This window comes from Lithobates pipiens, unplaced genomic scaffold (genome assembly GCF_037356315.1).
Source record: "Lithobates pipiens isolate NorthernLeopardFrog02 unplaced genomic scaffold, aLitPip1_a1.2 Scaffold_3, whole genome shotgun sequence".
Lineage (NCBI taxonomy): Eukaryota > Metazoa > Chordata > Amphibia > Anura > Ranidae > Lithobates > Lithobates pipiens.
The window spans coordinates 17,209,312-17,225,557 of NW_027507790.1; the positions used below are offsets into that span (position 1 = coordinate 17,209,312).

The 16,246-nt window shown below is 45.9% G+C and overlaps 1 protein-coding gene across 2 annotated transcripts in view; it reads right to left on the reverse strand.

The window, feature by feature from the left end:
- Positions 1–325: 325 nt before the first annotated feature.
- The window catches only part of TRPV4 (transient receptor potential cation channel subfamily V member 4), a 166,848-nt gene continuing 150,927 nt past the window's right edge, over positions 326–16,246 (reverse strand). For both annotated transcript variants that reach the window (XM_077461329.1, XM_077461328.1), the window contains exons 15-16: positions 14,885–15,006; positions 326–784 (exon numbers count right to left, since the gene is read on the reverse strand). In XM_077461329.1, coding sequence (XP_077317455.1) covers positions 627–784; positions 14,885–15,006 — 280 coding nt within the window. In that variant the 3' untranslated portion in view covers positions 326–626. The remainder of the gene's footprint in view (positions 785–14,884; positions 15,007–16,246) is intronic.

Here is a 16,246-nt window from a genome sequence, read left to right on the forward strand (position 1 = left end):
GCGGTACTTGAGGAAGCAAACAAGCGAAGCTTCCCCTTTTGGGTGGAACTCCGCTTTAGGTAAAATTGTAATGGCTCATTTGCGGTGGAGTGTGTTAGACCAGAGCACAGCCTGACACCTGCTCTGCTGCTCAAGACTTATTCTGAAGAAGCTGGCTTTTTGAATCTAAACAATGTCTTCCTACTGGTGATGCCACTGCTTATGCACACTCAGTGATTTCACCAAAGAGTGACAGACGGGGGTCCTAAGTGCTGCAAGTGACTACCTCATGGGATTGTCCTCACTGTGGCTAGGACATGTAAACAATTGCCACTATACAAATTCAAACATTAAAAAACCTTTTATTTAGGAAGTAGGGAGCTTTAAAAACCTTAAAAGGATCTCTTGGGGCTGCATATGCAAACATGTTCTAATAGTTTATATAAAAACATCTTAAAAAAAAAAAAAAAAATTTAAAAACATCTGTTCACATCCAGAACTTGGTTAGCTGATTCAGCCATTTTATAGACGAGCAACTGTGCAAATATGCAATGTCCCAGACACTGGTTAGCAGCATAGATGAATAGACCTCCAATTTTAATATGATGTAGGTGTCTGTGGTCATGAAGGTGTTTTGATTGTCCCCATTAGATGTGAGTTTCATCTTTCTTCCAGTTCTGGGGGTAATTTTGCCTTTGGTAGTTTGAGTTGCCATGGATATGATCCAGAGGAACCACAACATCATCAGCATGGTGGGGTGCCTTGTTTAATTCTACCACTCGAGGTACTACAACAGACCAGCGATCTGCAAGATATAAATACATTAGCATTAGCTTAATGGAAACAAATTACTCTATATAGTCATGTTGTCCGTACATAGAATTTTACAGGTTTAGAACTGCCAGGCACTAAAATGTCTTCAACCTCCCACATCTCCAGATTGCTTTTCAGCACACAGTTCACTGTGTGAGAAGTACTCTCTCTTCCTTAAATATGGGTAAACATACAAATATTCGCCAGCTCCTGAAAAAACACCCAGAATTCACTTAGTAGGTAGTCCTGTCGGCTACCTCCCACCTGACATCTTTTGTTAGAAAAAGTGAAGGAGCTGGGTAGAAAATGTGTGTGGGGGCGTGGCCTGAGCATGGCCGGATAAGGATGCATTCCTTTTGGAGCTCCCGGCCTTCTCCCGGCTAACGAAGCCTACTCTGATCTGAAGACACCAGCTCTTCCCCAGAGAATGCACTCCTCAAAGCGGAGAGCCAGTGGGAAAATTGGCTCGGCCAAAAAGAGGAATCCCGGCGGAGCGATCGATCACTTTCTGACACAGCGGTGGAGCGGTCCCCCGGAGAGTAATATGGTGGATGCACGGGCAACACTCCTTTACAGGTGGGCCAGGTCGGTCTCTCCAGCTACTTCAATGGAGTCGGACACATACTCAGAAACTCCGGTGACACTGCAGGCAGGCTCTGAGACCCCCCCCCCCCCCCGAATGCCTCGGTAAGCCCGGCGGGGAACGCAGAGCTATGGGCTCTCCTCCGTGCTCTCCCCACTAAAGCGGACATTGAAGCCCTTATCAGTCGTATGGAACTACAACATAAAAATGACATGCTGGAGGTGAGAGTGGAACTAAGCACCCTAGCTAACAGGCTGTCTACAGGGGAGACCTCAGTGACAAATTTAGAGCAAAGAGTAAATGCACTGGAGAGCCTTCAGGATGCACACATTGATGCAGCCACGATGCTGCAGCTGCATATGGAGGAGATGGAGGACAGGAGCAGGAGGAACAATCTCCACCTGTGGGGTATCCAAGAGGCGACGGGGGTGGAGGACCTCGCGGCCACTGCTACAGCTATTTTCCGCAGACTCCCGGGCGAACCCTTACCCCCAGTTCTCAGATTTGACAGAATTCACAGGGCGCTGGGGCCGTGATCTACTGACCCCAATAGGCCGAGAGACGTTAGTTGTCGCCTCCACCACTACACCTCTAAGGAAACTATCACCCGCAGAGTGTGGGAGGCAGGTGATGTGGATTTTGACGGGGCAACAGTAAAAATCCTCCCGGATGTCTCCCGGGTGACCCTGCAAAGGAGAACCATGCTCCGCCCAGTATTCAAGCTAGCCTGACGGCGAGCTGCTACCTACCGGTGGGTATACCCCCTATCAGTGACTTTTAAAAGAGAGCAAAGATTCTTCATTCTCCAATCGCCAAGGGACCTGCCAAATCCAATTTTTTGGTGACAGATCCATCAGGATTCTGAACTGGCTACAGTTCACTACCCACGCGGGTGGTCGAACCAACCAGCAATCCTCTCAGAGACACCCCTGCCTCGCGCGCAAAGACAGCGCTGGAGGTCCCAGGCACCATCACTAGAGGAGTCACATGAGTTATAATGGCTCTTGCCCCCCCCCCCCTTCTGCTGCTAGCACTCTTGATGGCGTAAAACCAGTCTTTCTGGGCCTACCATCACACTGCCAGTTAATCCCCTAAGGATCTTGCCTCAGACATTGTTTATATCCCCTGCTGCCCGAGACAAGCTCATAATGCAGACGCTATGCTGAGCTTCTGACCCATTTGTTTGCGAGCTCTCAGAGTGAAAGACACTATGCAGCTGGGTGAACTGCATTGTTATGAGTGATGTGTAGTCAGTGAAGCAATACTAGGGTCCCCCAGGCAGGGTGTTGCTACACTCATGGGGACTCGGACACCGTGATTCTTATAGGCAACCTGACCCAAACTACTTAGGAGACCACATGGCGGCATAGACTCAGCTGCTGCCGAATTAAGGTGTTGGGGGGGCCTTGGGAAGAGGGGCCGCCTAACTCCGTTGAGTAGGGATTCCCGAGCATTTCTGTGGGAGTCATGCCCTTGAGGGGACATGGGGGCTCAGTGTGAATGGGTGAGTCCTGGATGATCTCCATGGACCAAACGGAGATCTTCCTAGATTATTACCGAACACAGGATTGTTTATAATTTATGTTACATTTTATTACATAGCCCTGCATGGGACACAGTTGTTGTGCTGCTTACTAATTTGTATAGACCCATGTGGGAGGGATGGGGGTGTAGAAAAATTCACGGCAGAAATTTTCATATTGTCCCGGTACTGCTGTGATGCCTGGCGGGGGTTGGGAGGTGGGGTCTGGACACACAGTCCCCTCCGGCAGGTGATTTGACATTGGGGAAACTCACTGGGCTATGTTGGCTGGGTCCCCCTCCCATCATCCCTATAGGGCTTGGGGTCGGGTGTCTTGGGAGCTGCAGAATTCTTTGTTGTACCTGTGTTCTGTGTTGTACCTTACAGTATTATAAATCACTACTCCCAGCCCTTAGTTCCCACATGGTGGCCTACGATAAACTAGGAGATACAGCAACCTTTTTCAGTGATGCATTGCAAGCACATATCACAGTTATACCGAAAGAGGGCAAAGACCCCACAGCGTGCAGTAGCTACCGGCAGATTTCACTTCTTAATATTGACCTTAAGCTGTTTACTAAGATTTTAGTGACACGTTTGGCCCACCATTTACAATCCTTGATCAATCTGGACCAAGTAGTCTTCATCCCCGCTAGAGAAGCTAGGGACAGCACAACTAGTGCTGAACCTGATACATGTGGCCAATAGGACACACATACTGGCAATATTTATAAACACCGACGCAAAGAAAGCCTTTGATCAAGTTGACTGTTGATATAACCTCAGTTCTTAGGCAAATAGGGCTGGGGGAAACCATGCAGAGCTGGATCTCTCAAATCCACTCTTCTCCCTCTGCTCAAGTCAAAGTCAACTGCATTCTATCAGAACCCTTCTAGATTTGTAACAGGAAGCGACAGGGCTGCCCCTTTGTCTCCCCCTTCTATTTGCCGTATCACTAGAGCCATTTCTGTCCAAAATTTGAAATAACCCAGACATCAGAGGAATTTTGGTAGGTGACAATACAAGGTGTTGGCTTATGTGGATGATCTGTTCTTCTCCCTTACAAACCCACTGATCTCCCTCCCGAACTTGCTTCGGGAATTCAACGTCTTTGGGACTATATCCAACCTGAAAATAAACTATAACAAGTCTGAAGCCATGGGAGTAGGCATCCCTAAATCGACCATGCAGATATTTCAATCCAATTTCAACTTTAAATGGACAGAGACTGCCTTGAAATACTTAGGCACCTATGTACCAGTCAACCTCTATCACGGTCAGTTCTACAAATTTATTTGGGCTAACAGAAAATAGAGAATACCCCGTTCCCTTCTCTCCTTGCCAAAAATCAGTGGAGGGCTTGCGATTCCAGATGTAAAGAAATACTATCAGTCAGCCCAGTTAGGTAGAGTTATAGACTGGAATCGTCACCAGAAGTTGAACCTGTGGACACGCCTGGAACAGGTGCAGACACAGATACCTTTATAGAGCTCGATATGGTGCTGGGAAGACCTCCCCACCGAGGTCAAGACTCATCCGCTGATAGGGACGACTATTCGGGTGGGGTCTAAGGCATGCTTTACCCATTCACTTTCCACACCAAATTCACCCTTATATCCCATTATAGGGAATCCAAAATTTCCTCTGGGACTAGACCCTCAGACTAGCAATCTGTTTAAGGACTTGAACGCTATGCAAGCGAGACATTTTGTTCATAACAAATCCTGGCCCTCTTTGGAAACACTTCGAAGTGAAACAGGTGCCTTTAAATTATCGTTTTGGATGGCAACACGTCTCAGACACTTCCTTAGATCTATACCTAACCCACATGAGTTTGACAGACCCCTCACTCCCTGGGAAACTCTCTGCGTGGGAGAGGACAGACTTCTAAGAAAACTATCCACAACCTTCAACCTCCTGATCTAACCAACGGAAAAACACACCCCCATCATATATAAATAAATGGGAAAAAGACTTGAACTGTACGTTTACTCCGGGCCAGACCCAAGTGTGATAGCACTAGCACTCAAATCCTCTATATGTACAAAAGTACAAGAAACCAATTACAAATTCATGACATGGTGGTACCTGACCCCACAAGTCTTACATACCTATTACCCTGATACCTCTACACTATGTTGGAGGTGTCGGGGGATAGGGGCACGTTGCTCCACATATTTTGGTCTTGCCTGAAGCTGTCACAATTCTGGTCTGCAATCAGAATGACTATACAGAAATTCACAAACTACGTGATCCCAAATGACCCGGTATTCTTTCTGCTACATATAAACACAATGTTGATTAAGAAATATGAAAAAAATTGGTCATAGGTCATCTGTTAAAATGCTGCAAAATCGTGCATCCCAATTAACTGCAAAAATCAGTCCCCACTAATGGTAGCTAGCTGGATTCAGAAAGTGTAAGACGTTAGGAGAATGGAGGACCTAGTGCATACTGCGAGACAGCAGGAAGAAAAATACAAAGCGACTTGGGAAACGTGGCTCCACTTCATTTTATCCCCAGAGTGTATGGCCCTTAGAGTAACCCAAGATACTGACCTCCTGATGCATACAGAAATTGAGTGCTGTCTGTGACCAGCCGGGGTCCTCTCCCCCGCCCACCTCCCCCTCCCGTGTTTTTGCCTTTCTATACGGGAGGCCTCCACCAGTTGAGAATAATTGCCCCCTTCCTCCCCTCCGCCTATTGAGTCCTACCCAGTGGGGTGGGGGGCGGTTGGGAAGGGGGAGATAAGAGCTGTTGTTGGATCGTCCTTTTGAGACCAGCCACCTCGGAATAAGATCTTACAACTGGGAAGGGTCTTGAACCCTGCATTAATAACCTATGAGGCAGGGGCAGACGATGCAAAGTAGAGTGGGATTGTTATGCTTATTTGGTGTATGTTGGCCCCTTGCATAGGTTTGTTGATCAAGAGGGCCCCTCCCCTCCCTTCCCCAATTATACCTTGATGTACGTTGTTGCATAAGTTGTATTTGTTGCATTCGCCCTTATTGGGCATTAATAAAAACTAATATTTGAAAAAAGAAAATGTGTGTGTATCCAGCTTAAGGTGAAAGGGACCTTGGAGCCTAACAATAGTAGACATGGTATAGTAGAGAACTTCATGCAAGAGCATCAAATCGAACACCGTTTATTACTTTCACTGAAAAATAAATTTAAAAAATAGAGAGCTTTGTGCTTTGCGTTTTTAAAGTGGAACTCCAGTTTATCCGATCACCGCAAACCAAAAATGCCATTTTATTCATCTTTAATATTCAAAGCAAACTCATTCATCCATGTCTCTGTGCTTTATTTTGTTGAGACATCACTTTGAAAAACACCCCCTAGCATTTCTGGCCATGGCCTTCTTAAATATGAGCACATGATTCATGTAGCATTAATTTCCTGGACCTGCCCTTATCTCAGGCATGCAAGCAGGAGAGGATGTGCTTAGCTGAGAAACCCCCTCCTCCTCTACCGAAGACGCCTGGAAAGTGTGACATCATTTGCCTAGGCATTGAAACCAGGAACTAACTGAAGAAATGTAAAACCAAAAAAGTTTAAAAACAAATATGATATGCATACCTATCCATTTACTAATGCTAGTGGAATAACAATTAAAATAGTTAATGTTGACAGAGAGTAGAGTTCCACTTTCAGGCTCGATTCACACTTGTGCAATGCGAGAACCCTGCAAGTCCACTGCGGGTTCCCGCATCACACCTGACACGCACGGCAGTCCACACTACCATATGCGAACTGCTGGGGAGTGTAGTCATATGTTAACGATACCCCCATTTCAGCTCACATATCGCACTGCGAACTGACAGTTCAGACATGAATCGGATCACATATGCATGAACACTCATGGGATCAGATTCTGGTCGGAACAGAAAAAAGGGTCCTGTGCGCGTTTGGACCGAATGCGGTGCGTTATCAGCCATACCATCTGTGTGTCAGCAGCTAAAAATACTGTAGCCTTTGACTTTAACCTCCCTGGCGGTATGATTATTTCAGATTTTAGGTGGTGAAAGCGGTACCATTATTTTGCATGGAAATTTGGCGTTTTTTTTTTATTGTGGGCCTGTAATTCTTAGAAATAATTCACTTAAATCCCTCCAAACAAGAATTTAATAGACATCCTTGGTATGATAAAATTTGAAATCTGAAATCATAAATTATAATTATATATATATATATATATATATATTTATATATAAATAAATAACTATAAATATAAAATAAATTATAACAAAAATTATTCAATAATATAATCAAATCATAAACACTGAAATATGCTGAGTAGCAGAATTGTCGCTGTCATTACTTTTAGTGTTTGATGACAAATTTCCCCACAAATTACTATCGCTCAATTCTGCAAGTAATTCTAATTTATTATCACGGTTTTCTAGCTGGTCTATAACCACTTTTGATGTAAGCTGGCATTTTTTGGTTCCTATGGACAATCTCCAGTTTCCTGGCATAAAGAACAGTATTTATAATATAAAACTGCATGCAGGACACTGGACAAACCACTAGGGACAAAGGGGATGTGTGATAATTTGATACAGTACTGTAATCTGTAAGATTACTGCATCTATACTGTGTTTTTTACTTTCTGAATTTGGCGCCGACCTCCGTCCCCGTGCGTCGCAACGCTCGCAGGGAATGGAGCTTGGCACTGTGACAGATCGAGCGAGACACAGCGGCTCGCTGATCACAGCAGGCAGACATCGCTGGGGGACAAGGTAAGTAACCCCTACATGGACCCTGCGATGGGATCCCGAGTCTGGCTCGGGAATACAGCTTATGGTAATGAAATCTAACCCCGAGCCAGACTCGGGAATACCGCCAAGGAGGCTACTATAAGGACGCTTACCAGTCCAGGGATCCAGCAATTTCCTCACCCGAGCAGATTCTCTAATTTGCTTTGAGTGCAGTCGCCGGCATATAAGGTTAGCGAAGCCGGTTTCCTACTGTGCATGTACTTTGTGAACAGTCCTGCAGTCTTCTGGGACATGTGATGTGTCTCAGAAGGCTGCAGGGGAAGGAGTGGGGGGCGAACTTCTGCACAGTTCGCCGCGTGATCTGAATGGAAGTGGGAGCAGTTACCTGTCAAAACCAGGTGCCTGCTTTCCCCTCCCCCAGCAAAAAGGGGGCAGGTTACAAATATTGCACACAACAAGATCGACGAACGCTTCCTGGGCTTTTCAGTATCAAATGTCTGTTTCCCCAATATGCAAGGCCACCACCTGGTGTTCCATTCACATATTTTCCAAGTTTGGCCAAGTAGATGGCATTCATAGATGCAAGCTATGGACATAAGTTCCTGAAAGCAATTTAAGCCGCAGGCAACTCCCAGTGTATTTCCAGTCATTGTTCTACCTCACAGGAGCTGTTGCACACAGACAATTCCTTTTTGCTCTGTTTGGCTGCCAGTAGAGGAACTGCAAATGATTTTAAAAACTAAGTCTTGGAATTTACAGATAATAAATCAATTTCTTAACATAAATGGTCACAAAAAATATACAACAACTTAATTATATTGATAGATAAGCTTCATGCAAATTGTAAAGGAATTGGGTTCACATTAAAAACACTGTGTAAGTACTTATAAAAATAATAAATATCCTGTAAAAAAAAGTTATAAAGTACACATCTTCTGAATCTACCCTTTGTGCTTCTGTTTCTGTTAAAGAAATCTTCGCTAAAATGTTAAATGTAAGCTTTCAAGAAAACCGGAGTTAGACTTACCGGTAACTCTTTTTCTAGGAGTCTTCCAGGACAGCCTTTGAGATATAGGGCTCCTCCCTCCGGGACAGGAAACACGTCAAGCCAATTAAATAAAAGGTGTGGTCCTCCAGGCCCTCCTCAGTTTTACTCCAAGAACCGCCGGGAGGCTCTGAAAGACATAACACACTAACAATCATGTTAATACACATCCTCACCACTTAGTCCAATTTAAACAACTTTGGGTGGGAAGCCAGGCTGTCCTGGAAGACTCCTAGAAAAAGAGTTACCGGTAAGTCTAACTCCGGTTTTCTCATATCGTCTTCCAGGACAGCCTTTGAGATGATAAGCAAGGAGCTCACCTTGTCAGGGCGGGACCACTGCCTGGAGGACCTTACGTCCAAAAGTCTGCTCTTTATCAGACCATAAATCCAGACGGTAATGTCTTGCGAACGTTGAGTAGCTGGACCACGTTGCTGCTTTGCAGATCTCCTCCGGAGAGGCTCCAGCCCTCTCTGCCCATGATGCGGAAACCGCCCTTGTAGAGTGTGCCTTAACTAAGGGTGCCTGCTTCCCCTCTAACTCATAGGCTTTAACTATCGCCATTCGTATCCACCTGGCGATAGACGCTTTGGACGCCTTGCAGCCCTTGCGGGCGCCCGAAAAATTAACAAAAAGTGAGTCTGACTTCCTGAAGACCTTAGTGGCTTCTAAAAAAATCAATAGACTTCTCCTGACGTCTAACAAACTTAAAGATCTCGCCTCATCCTTGTCTGAGGTTGAGAAAAAAGTTGGCAAAATAATATCCTGTGTCCTATGAAAAGTGGACACCACTTTAGGAAGAAAACTAGGATCAGTCTTAAGTACTACCCTGTCCTCTAAGATTAACAGAAATGGCTCTCTGACCGAGAGCGCTTGTAGATCACTGACCCTTCTAGCTGACGTGATCGCTATCAAAAATACAGTCTTTAGTACAATCCACTTAAGTGAAGCCCCCTCTAATGGTTCAAATGGATCTTGGGTCAGAGCTCTAAGAACCAAGGCCAAATCCCAAGTAGGACAGGACTTCATTCTCACAGGCCTGGATCTAGATAGAGCCTTGAAGAAGTTCCTGACAAATGGATTCTGCTGAAGGGAGGACTGAAGGAAAACACTTAAGGCCGCCACCTGTACCTTTAGAGTGCTGATAGATAGGCCCAGTTCTACCCCTGCCTGTAGAAAATCTAGGACTGCCGGGACCCCGGGACTTGCAATCCCCTGTTCTCGCAACCAGGAATTAAACCTCTTTCCTACCTTGGCGTAAATTGCCCTAGTAACAGGTTTACGGCATTCTAACAAGGTCCTAATCACTCTCTCTGAGAAACCCTGTGACCTTAAGATTTGTTCCTCAGATACCAGGCCGCAAGCTTGAGCCTCTCTATCTGAGGGCACAGGATCGGCCCCTGGGAAAGTAAGTCCTCCCTGACTGGTAGAAACAGCGGAGGATGTACGGCCAATCTCTTTATGCTGGCAAACCAGGGTCTCCTTGGCCAAAAAGGAGCTACTAAAATGAGGTCCGTAGTTTCCGAACGGAACTTCTGCAGAACCTCCGCCACCATCCTTACGGGAGGAAAGGCGTAACACAGGCCAAACATCCATGGATTGGCAAGGGCGTCTATCCCCCTGGCCCGATCCTGTGGGTGAACCGAAAAAAATTGTGTCACCTTCCTGTTGCCTTCTGTTGCAAATAGGTCTATTTCTGGCCTTCCCCAGCATGACACGATCTCCTCGAACACTTCCTTGTTGAGGGCCCACTCGTCCTGACCTATCTTCTGGCGACTGAGAAAGTCGGCCAGGAAATTCTGGGTTCCCTTTAGGTGAATGGCTGATATTGAGGACAAATTCTTCTCTGCCCAGCAGAAGATTTTGTCCGCAATTACCTGCAGTGCAGGGCTTCTGGTTCCCCCTTGCTTGTTCAGGTAGGCTACTGCTGTCACATTGTCTGAGCGAACTTGCAGATCCCTGCCATGTAACCGGGACTGGAATGTTTCTATAGCTTTCCAGACTGCCAGAAGTTCCTTCTGGTTTGAGGAACGACCTGTCTCTAGGTTCGACCAGGAACCCTGGGCTAAGGTTCCCTCTAGGTGGGCACCCCAACCCAGCGCACTGGCATCAGTCGTGACCACCACCGTAGCTTGTGGGGACCAGGGAAGACCCCTGTCTAGGTTGACCTGGGCCCGCCACCACCAAAGAGACCTCCTGACTGCCGAGGATAGGGGCATAACCTGATCCAGGCTCTCCTGCCTGCCATCCCAATAACGGAGCATGAGTCTTTGTAAAGGACGCTGATGATGTCTTGCCCAGGCCACCGCTGGAAAGCATGATGTCATCAACCCTAGGACTCTCATCACCTCCCTGATCTGGGCTTCCCGACCAGATTGAAGCTGGGCTACCGCCTGCTCTAGCTTGCCGATCTTCTCCTCCGGAAGAAATACTCTCATTTCCACTGAAGAAATCCTGTATCCTAAATACAGGACCTCCTGTGAGGGGGTCAGCTGGGATTTTTCCTGGTTTATCAGCCACCCCAGTGAGCGCAGGAAAACCAAGGCCTCCTGTATGTCCCTCTGCAGCTGTTGGGCCGACTGGGCTATGAACAGTAGATCGTCCAGATATGGGATCACTGTTATAGCCTTGAGCCTTAATGGGGCCAGTGCCTCTGCCAGAACTTTTGTAAAGACTCTTGGTGAGGCTGAAAGCCCGAAGGGGAGAGCTCGAAACTGGAGGTGTAACACCCCCGTGTTCAACCTCACCGCCAACCTGAGAAATCTCTGAGATTCCGGATGAATCGGGATATGCAAATATGCATCCCTGAGATCCACTGTGGCCATGTGACAGCCCTGAAACAGGAATTTGGTTACCGAGAAGATTGACTCCATCCGGAACCGCTTGTATTTTATAAATCTGTTCAGGGGACGGAGATTCAGTATTAACCTGAACTTCCCCGAAGGTTTCTTTACCACGAATACGTGGGAGTAAACCCCCAAGCCTCGCTCCTCCTGAGGTACCTGCACCATTACTTCTTGGTCCACCAGATCCCCCAGAAGAAGAGCCAAAGCCTCTGCTTTCTCTTGGTCCCTTGGTAACCTTGTTACTTGAAAGTTCGGGAGGGGAACTGAACCAAACTCCAACCTGTAGCCGTTCCTTACAAGATCTCGAATGAACGGACTTTCGGTTGAAGCTTCCCACTGTGGGAGGAACTTCCCCAGTCTTCCTCCCACCGGGACGCAGGAGTCACTGGGTTTTAGGGGAGGGTTGAGGAGGATTGAATAAGATACCTCCTCTGCCTCTTCCCTTGTGACCCGTCCAATGCTTTTTGGGGCGAACCTCCCTTTCCTGCAGGTTTTGCTGCCTGGGGCTTCGAAAAAGGCGTTTCCCTTCAGGTCTCTTTTTCCTTTCTGGGAAAGCTTTCTTCCTATCCTGCGTGCGCTCTAACGCCTCTTGCAGGCCGGGCCCAAACAAATGGTCCCCTGAAAAGGGTAATCCACACAACTTTAGTTTTGAAGCTGTGTCTCCTGACCAGGTCTTAAGCCAAACGGCCCTTCTGGCAGCGTTCACTAGTGCTGCTGATCTAGCAGCCAGTTTGACTGATTCTGCCGAGGCATCCGCTAAAAAGCCCACCGCTTTAAACAGTAGCGGAAAGGACTTCAACAGCTGTTGCCTAGAAGTACCTGCAGAAATATGTGATTGTAACTGTGTAAGCCAACACTCCAAGTTTCTGGCCACACAGGTAGCTGCTAGGGCCGGTTTAAGCCCGATGGAAGAGGCATCCCAGGCTCTCTTGAGCAGCAGATCTCCCCTCTTATCCATAGGGTCCCTGAGTGAACCCATATCATCAAAGGCCAAATCTGTCTTCTTAGAGACCTTAGCCAAGGGAGCGTCTAATTTGGGAACCTTGTTCCAGGGATGCACCGCATCCGATTCAAAAGGGAACCTCCTTCTAAGGCTACCTGAAAAAAATGGCCTTTTTTCCGGTTGTTCCCACTCCAGCAGAATCGCCTCCACTAGCGACTTATGGACGGGGAATACCCTGTCTTTCATTACACTCGACCCTTGATACATCATGTCGTGTTTTGAAAGCTGGACCTGTTCTTCTCTGATCTCTAAGGTGTCATATATAGCCTTGAGGAGGTCACCCACATCATCCAAAGACAGCTTGTATCTGGCTGATCTAATGGCCTCTTCCTCCCCCTCAGATTCTGAAGTAGACTCTGTCCTAGAGGAGGCTAATGACCTGGATAACCTCTCCCTATCCACCTCCTCCTACTTGGTTCGGATAAGGAAGGCATACTCACGGCTCTGGGTAAAGAGACAGAAGTACCCTGCATCCTATCCATCATGTTTTTAAAAGATTGGAAGGTGGATGCAATCTCATCCTTTACGGATGTTAAAACATTGTGACAAGTTGCCACCGAGTCCTCTTTTACCAGGCTACTGACACAATCTGGGCAAAGCGGCTTCTCCCAACCGGTGCCTAACTTAGCCCCACACACGGCACATTTCCTTCTGGGTAAAGGTATCTGGGCTCTGTCCTGTTTAACCTAAAAACAAAGAAAAACAGGGTCCCATTAAAATACCACCCCTGACCACACCACTGTGCTTCTAGGGTCTGTTTAGGAAGTGCCCCCCTTCACCAGCAGGTTCTCCACCCCGGGAAGGTGCTACGGGTCAGAGTGACCCCCCACCCCCCAGTGTAAGTCCTGGTCTGCCCTCACCAAGCTTACCTGAGAGGTACTGGAGCCTGTTGAACCGGAGTCCACCTGCACAACCGCACTCTCCATGGTTCCTGTGTATCACTCAGTCTCTCTGAGCCTTCACACTGCTCCAGGCAACCCTGTAGTCACACCGCCGCGCCCAAAGGACTGGAACGGGTCCTGCGGCGCCCCCTGATGACGCGAATCCGGCGGAAGTGCGTCTCTCCCACTTCCGTACGCCAGAGCGCAAAAACTCCGCCCCGACGCCGTGCGTTCTTACGAACGTACCGCTCACAGTACCCGAACGCCGGTCGGTAGAGCGAACGTCTCCCGCCGCCTCCGACCGACAGGTACGAGCGGTTAGCGCTCCGAGGGGGAGATTGCCGCGTATCGGGGTCCCGTTCTCTCCGAACGTTTAAATGGCAGCGGGGACTGAAAGCTACCCTCTCCTCCCTTCGTTCGGACCGAGGGGTGCTAAGGGCCAGGTCCATCAAGGCGCTCTCCCCAGGTAAAACCCCTGAGAAGGAGCTCCCCTTACCAGTTCCAAGACGTGCTCCTTCCCGTCCGGCAGGAAACACAAAAACTGAGGAGGGCCTGGAGGACCACACCTTTTATTTAATTGGCTTGACGTGTTTCCTGTCCCGGAGGGAGGAGCCCTATATCTCAAAGGCTGTCCTGGAAGACGATATGAGAAAAAGGAATACTTTTTTTTACTATATACATAGATACTATGGTATATTCTTAAGCAGCATTTACAAGATGGTTTTAAAATGTGTTACTGCTGTGAAATCGGTTTTGGCCTCGAAGGAATCATCTATTAAACATGCTACAGATATAAATAATCTGTCCCTTTTTTCAGCAAACCTTACTGCTAACAGTCAAATATTTGATGGATCATTTAGTCCTGTGATAAAAAACATGTTATTTGCCATGGAACTAATCCATCAAGTATGCTGCCAGCATAAGCTAATAAACTAATGACCTTGCTAAGTGCATGAGAGGGAATTCAGATGGTCATTTTTGTGTGTGTGTATGTATATACATACACACACACATATACATTATATATATATATATATATATATATATATATATATATATATATATATATATATACACACACACACACACACGATGGGAGAGTGGCAAAGACAACAAACTGACCCTTTTTTGGAAATGAAGAATATATGAGGATGTAATTTAACCACTTCAATGCTGGGCACTTCACCCCAAGAGTATAAGTGTATACGTATAGGATCAGCTTGTATATGCATTTTTTTCCTGCACCACTTAAAAACATTGGTCCTACAGTAAAGAATCCATTTTATTACAAAAATAATTAATCCAAAAGGAGTGTAAAACCAACATCTCTGTAGTAATCAATACAAAAATATGTCTGTAAAAAATGGTTTTCATACATTTTTTTTCCTTGCATTGATCACTACAGAGATATTGGTTTTGCACACCTTTTTAAATTATCCATGCAGATATGCATATATAAAAGTTTTTCTCTTTAATTCTGAGGCCTACCTCTTCGTAGTTGTCGCATTGTTTGGGAAAAGCCATAATACTGAAAGGTATCGTACTTTCCGGGATCCTCATTAATAATGCCAAGATTCTGATTCCAGTGGGACCAGTTCACTTCATCCACCCTGTAAGAAGTAAAATCCATGTAAACAAAAAAAAAAAAAAGAAGGTGGTTGCTGCCCCTAAACAGTGGTGTTCCTGAGCAATATTTCACCAATTCCAAACAGAATGAAGTCAATCGCACAAATGAAAAATACCTAAACTTTAAGCTTTGTATACATACATATTATTAGTGTTAGTCTAATTTACATTTAAGTAGGAGAAACGCTGCAACTTTTTACACAGTACGTAGATCACTGCCATTAGTTTCTGCCCCTCCAAGAACACTTTTTAGGGCTCATTAGGGCACACCACAATCTCTGCGTTCACTGTGCATTTCTGCATGTGCAGTTGTGTGCACCATTGTGTTTGCAGTGAGTTTTTGAATATTTTTTCTAAGCTGCATTCACATGTAAAATAGAAATCCACCGCTCCAGGTCAGTCCACCAAAAGATTGCTCGTTCTCCAGGCAAGTAGAGGTCCCAGGTGCAGGTGCAGGCTGATTGCACAAACCAAATAGATGAAAGATGAACAAACTCTGGACAGCCGCACTCCGGATCAATAAAGTTTTTTATTTTTCTTTAATCATCACGTGTCCGGCTATTTGCTGGGTCTCTCACACATACATCTACCTAGGGATACATTAGACATTTATATATTGAGGTTGAGCTTCAGTTTGGTGTATAATTATAACAGGAACATCAAGAGCTCATTTACACCAGATGCAGGCAGGTGCATTTTTAAAATGCAGCAAAAACACAGTACAAATGCATATGCAAGAAAAATGAATGTATTCCAATGAGCCTAGTTTACATCACTGCAGTGCTTTGACCTGATTTTAAAAAGTACAGCATGCTGCATTTTGTCTGCAATGGATTGTACCAAAAAAGTGCATAAATGCACGTGAACGTATCACAAATGGGCATGAATTTGTGCGCAAACATGTGAATGCAGAAAGATGAACAAACTCTGGACAGCCGCACTCCGGATCAGATGGAAAGTAAAAAAGTGCCTTTTATTTCTTCAAAATGAAAAACCTCACTTCACACAAATAACATCAGCAAAGGGAAAAATATAAAACTAGCGCTTACTCATAGCTAAATTTTGTTTTATATTTTTCCCTTTACTGCATATTTATATATAAATATGTATTTTATATAAATGTCTAATGTATCCCTAGGTAGATGTATGTGTGAGAGACCCAGCAAATAGCCGGACACGTGATGATTAAAGAAAAATAAAAAACTTTATTAAACACCCATAACC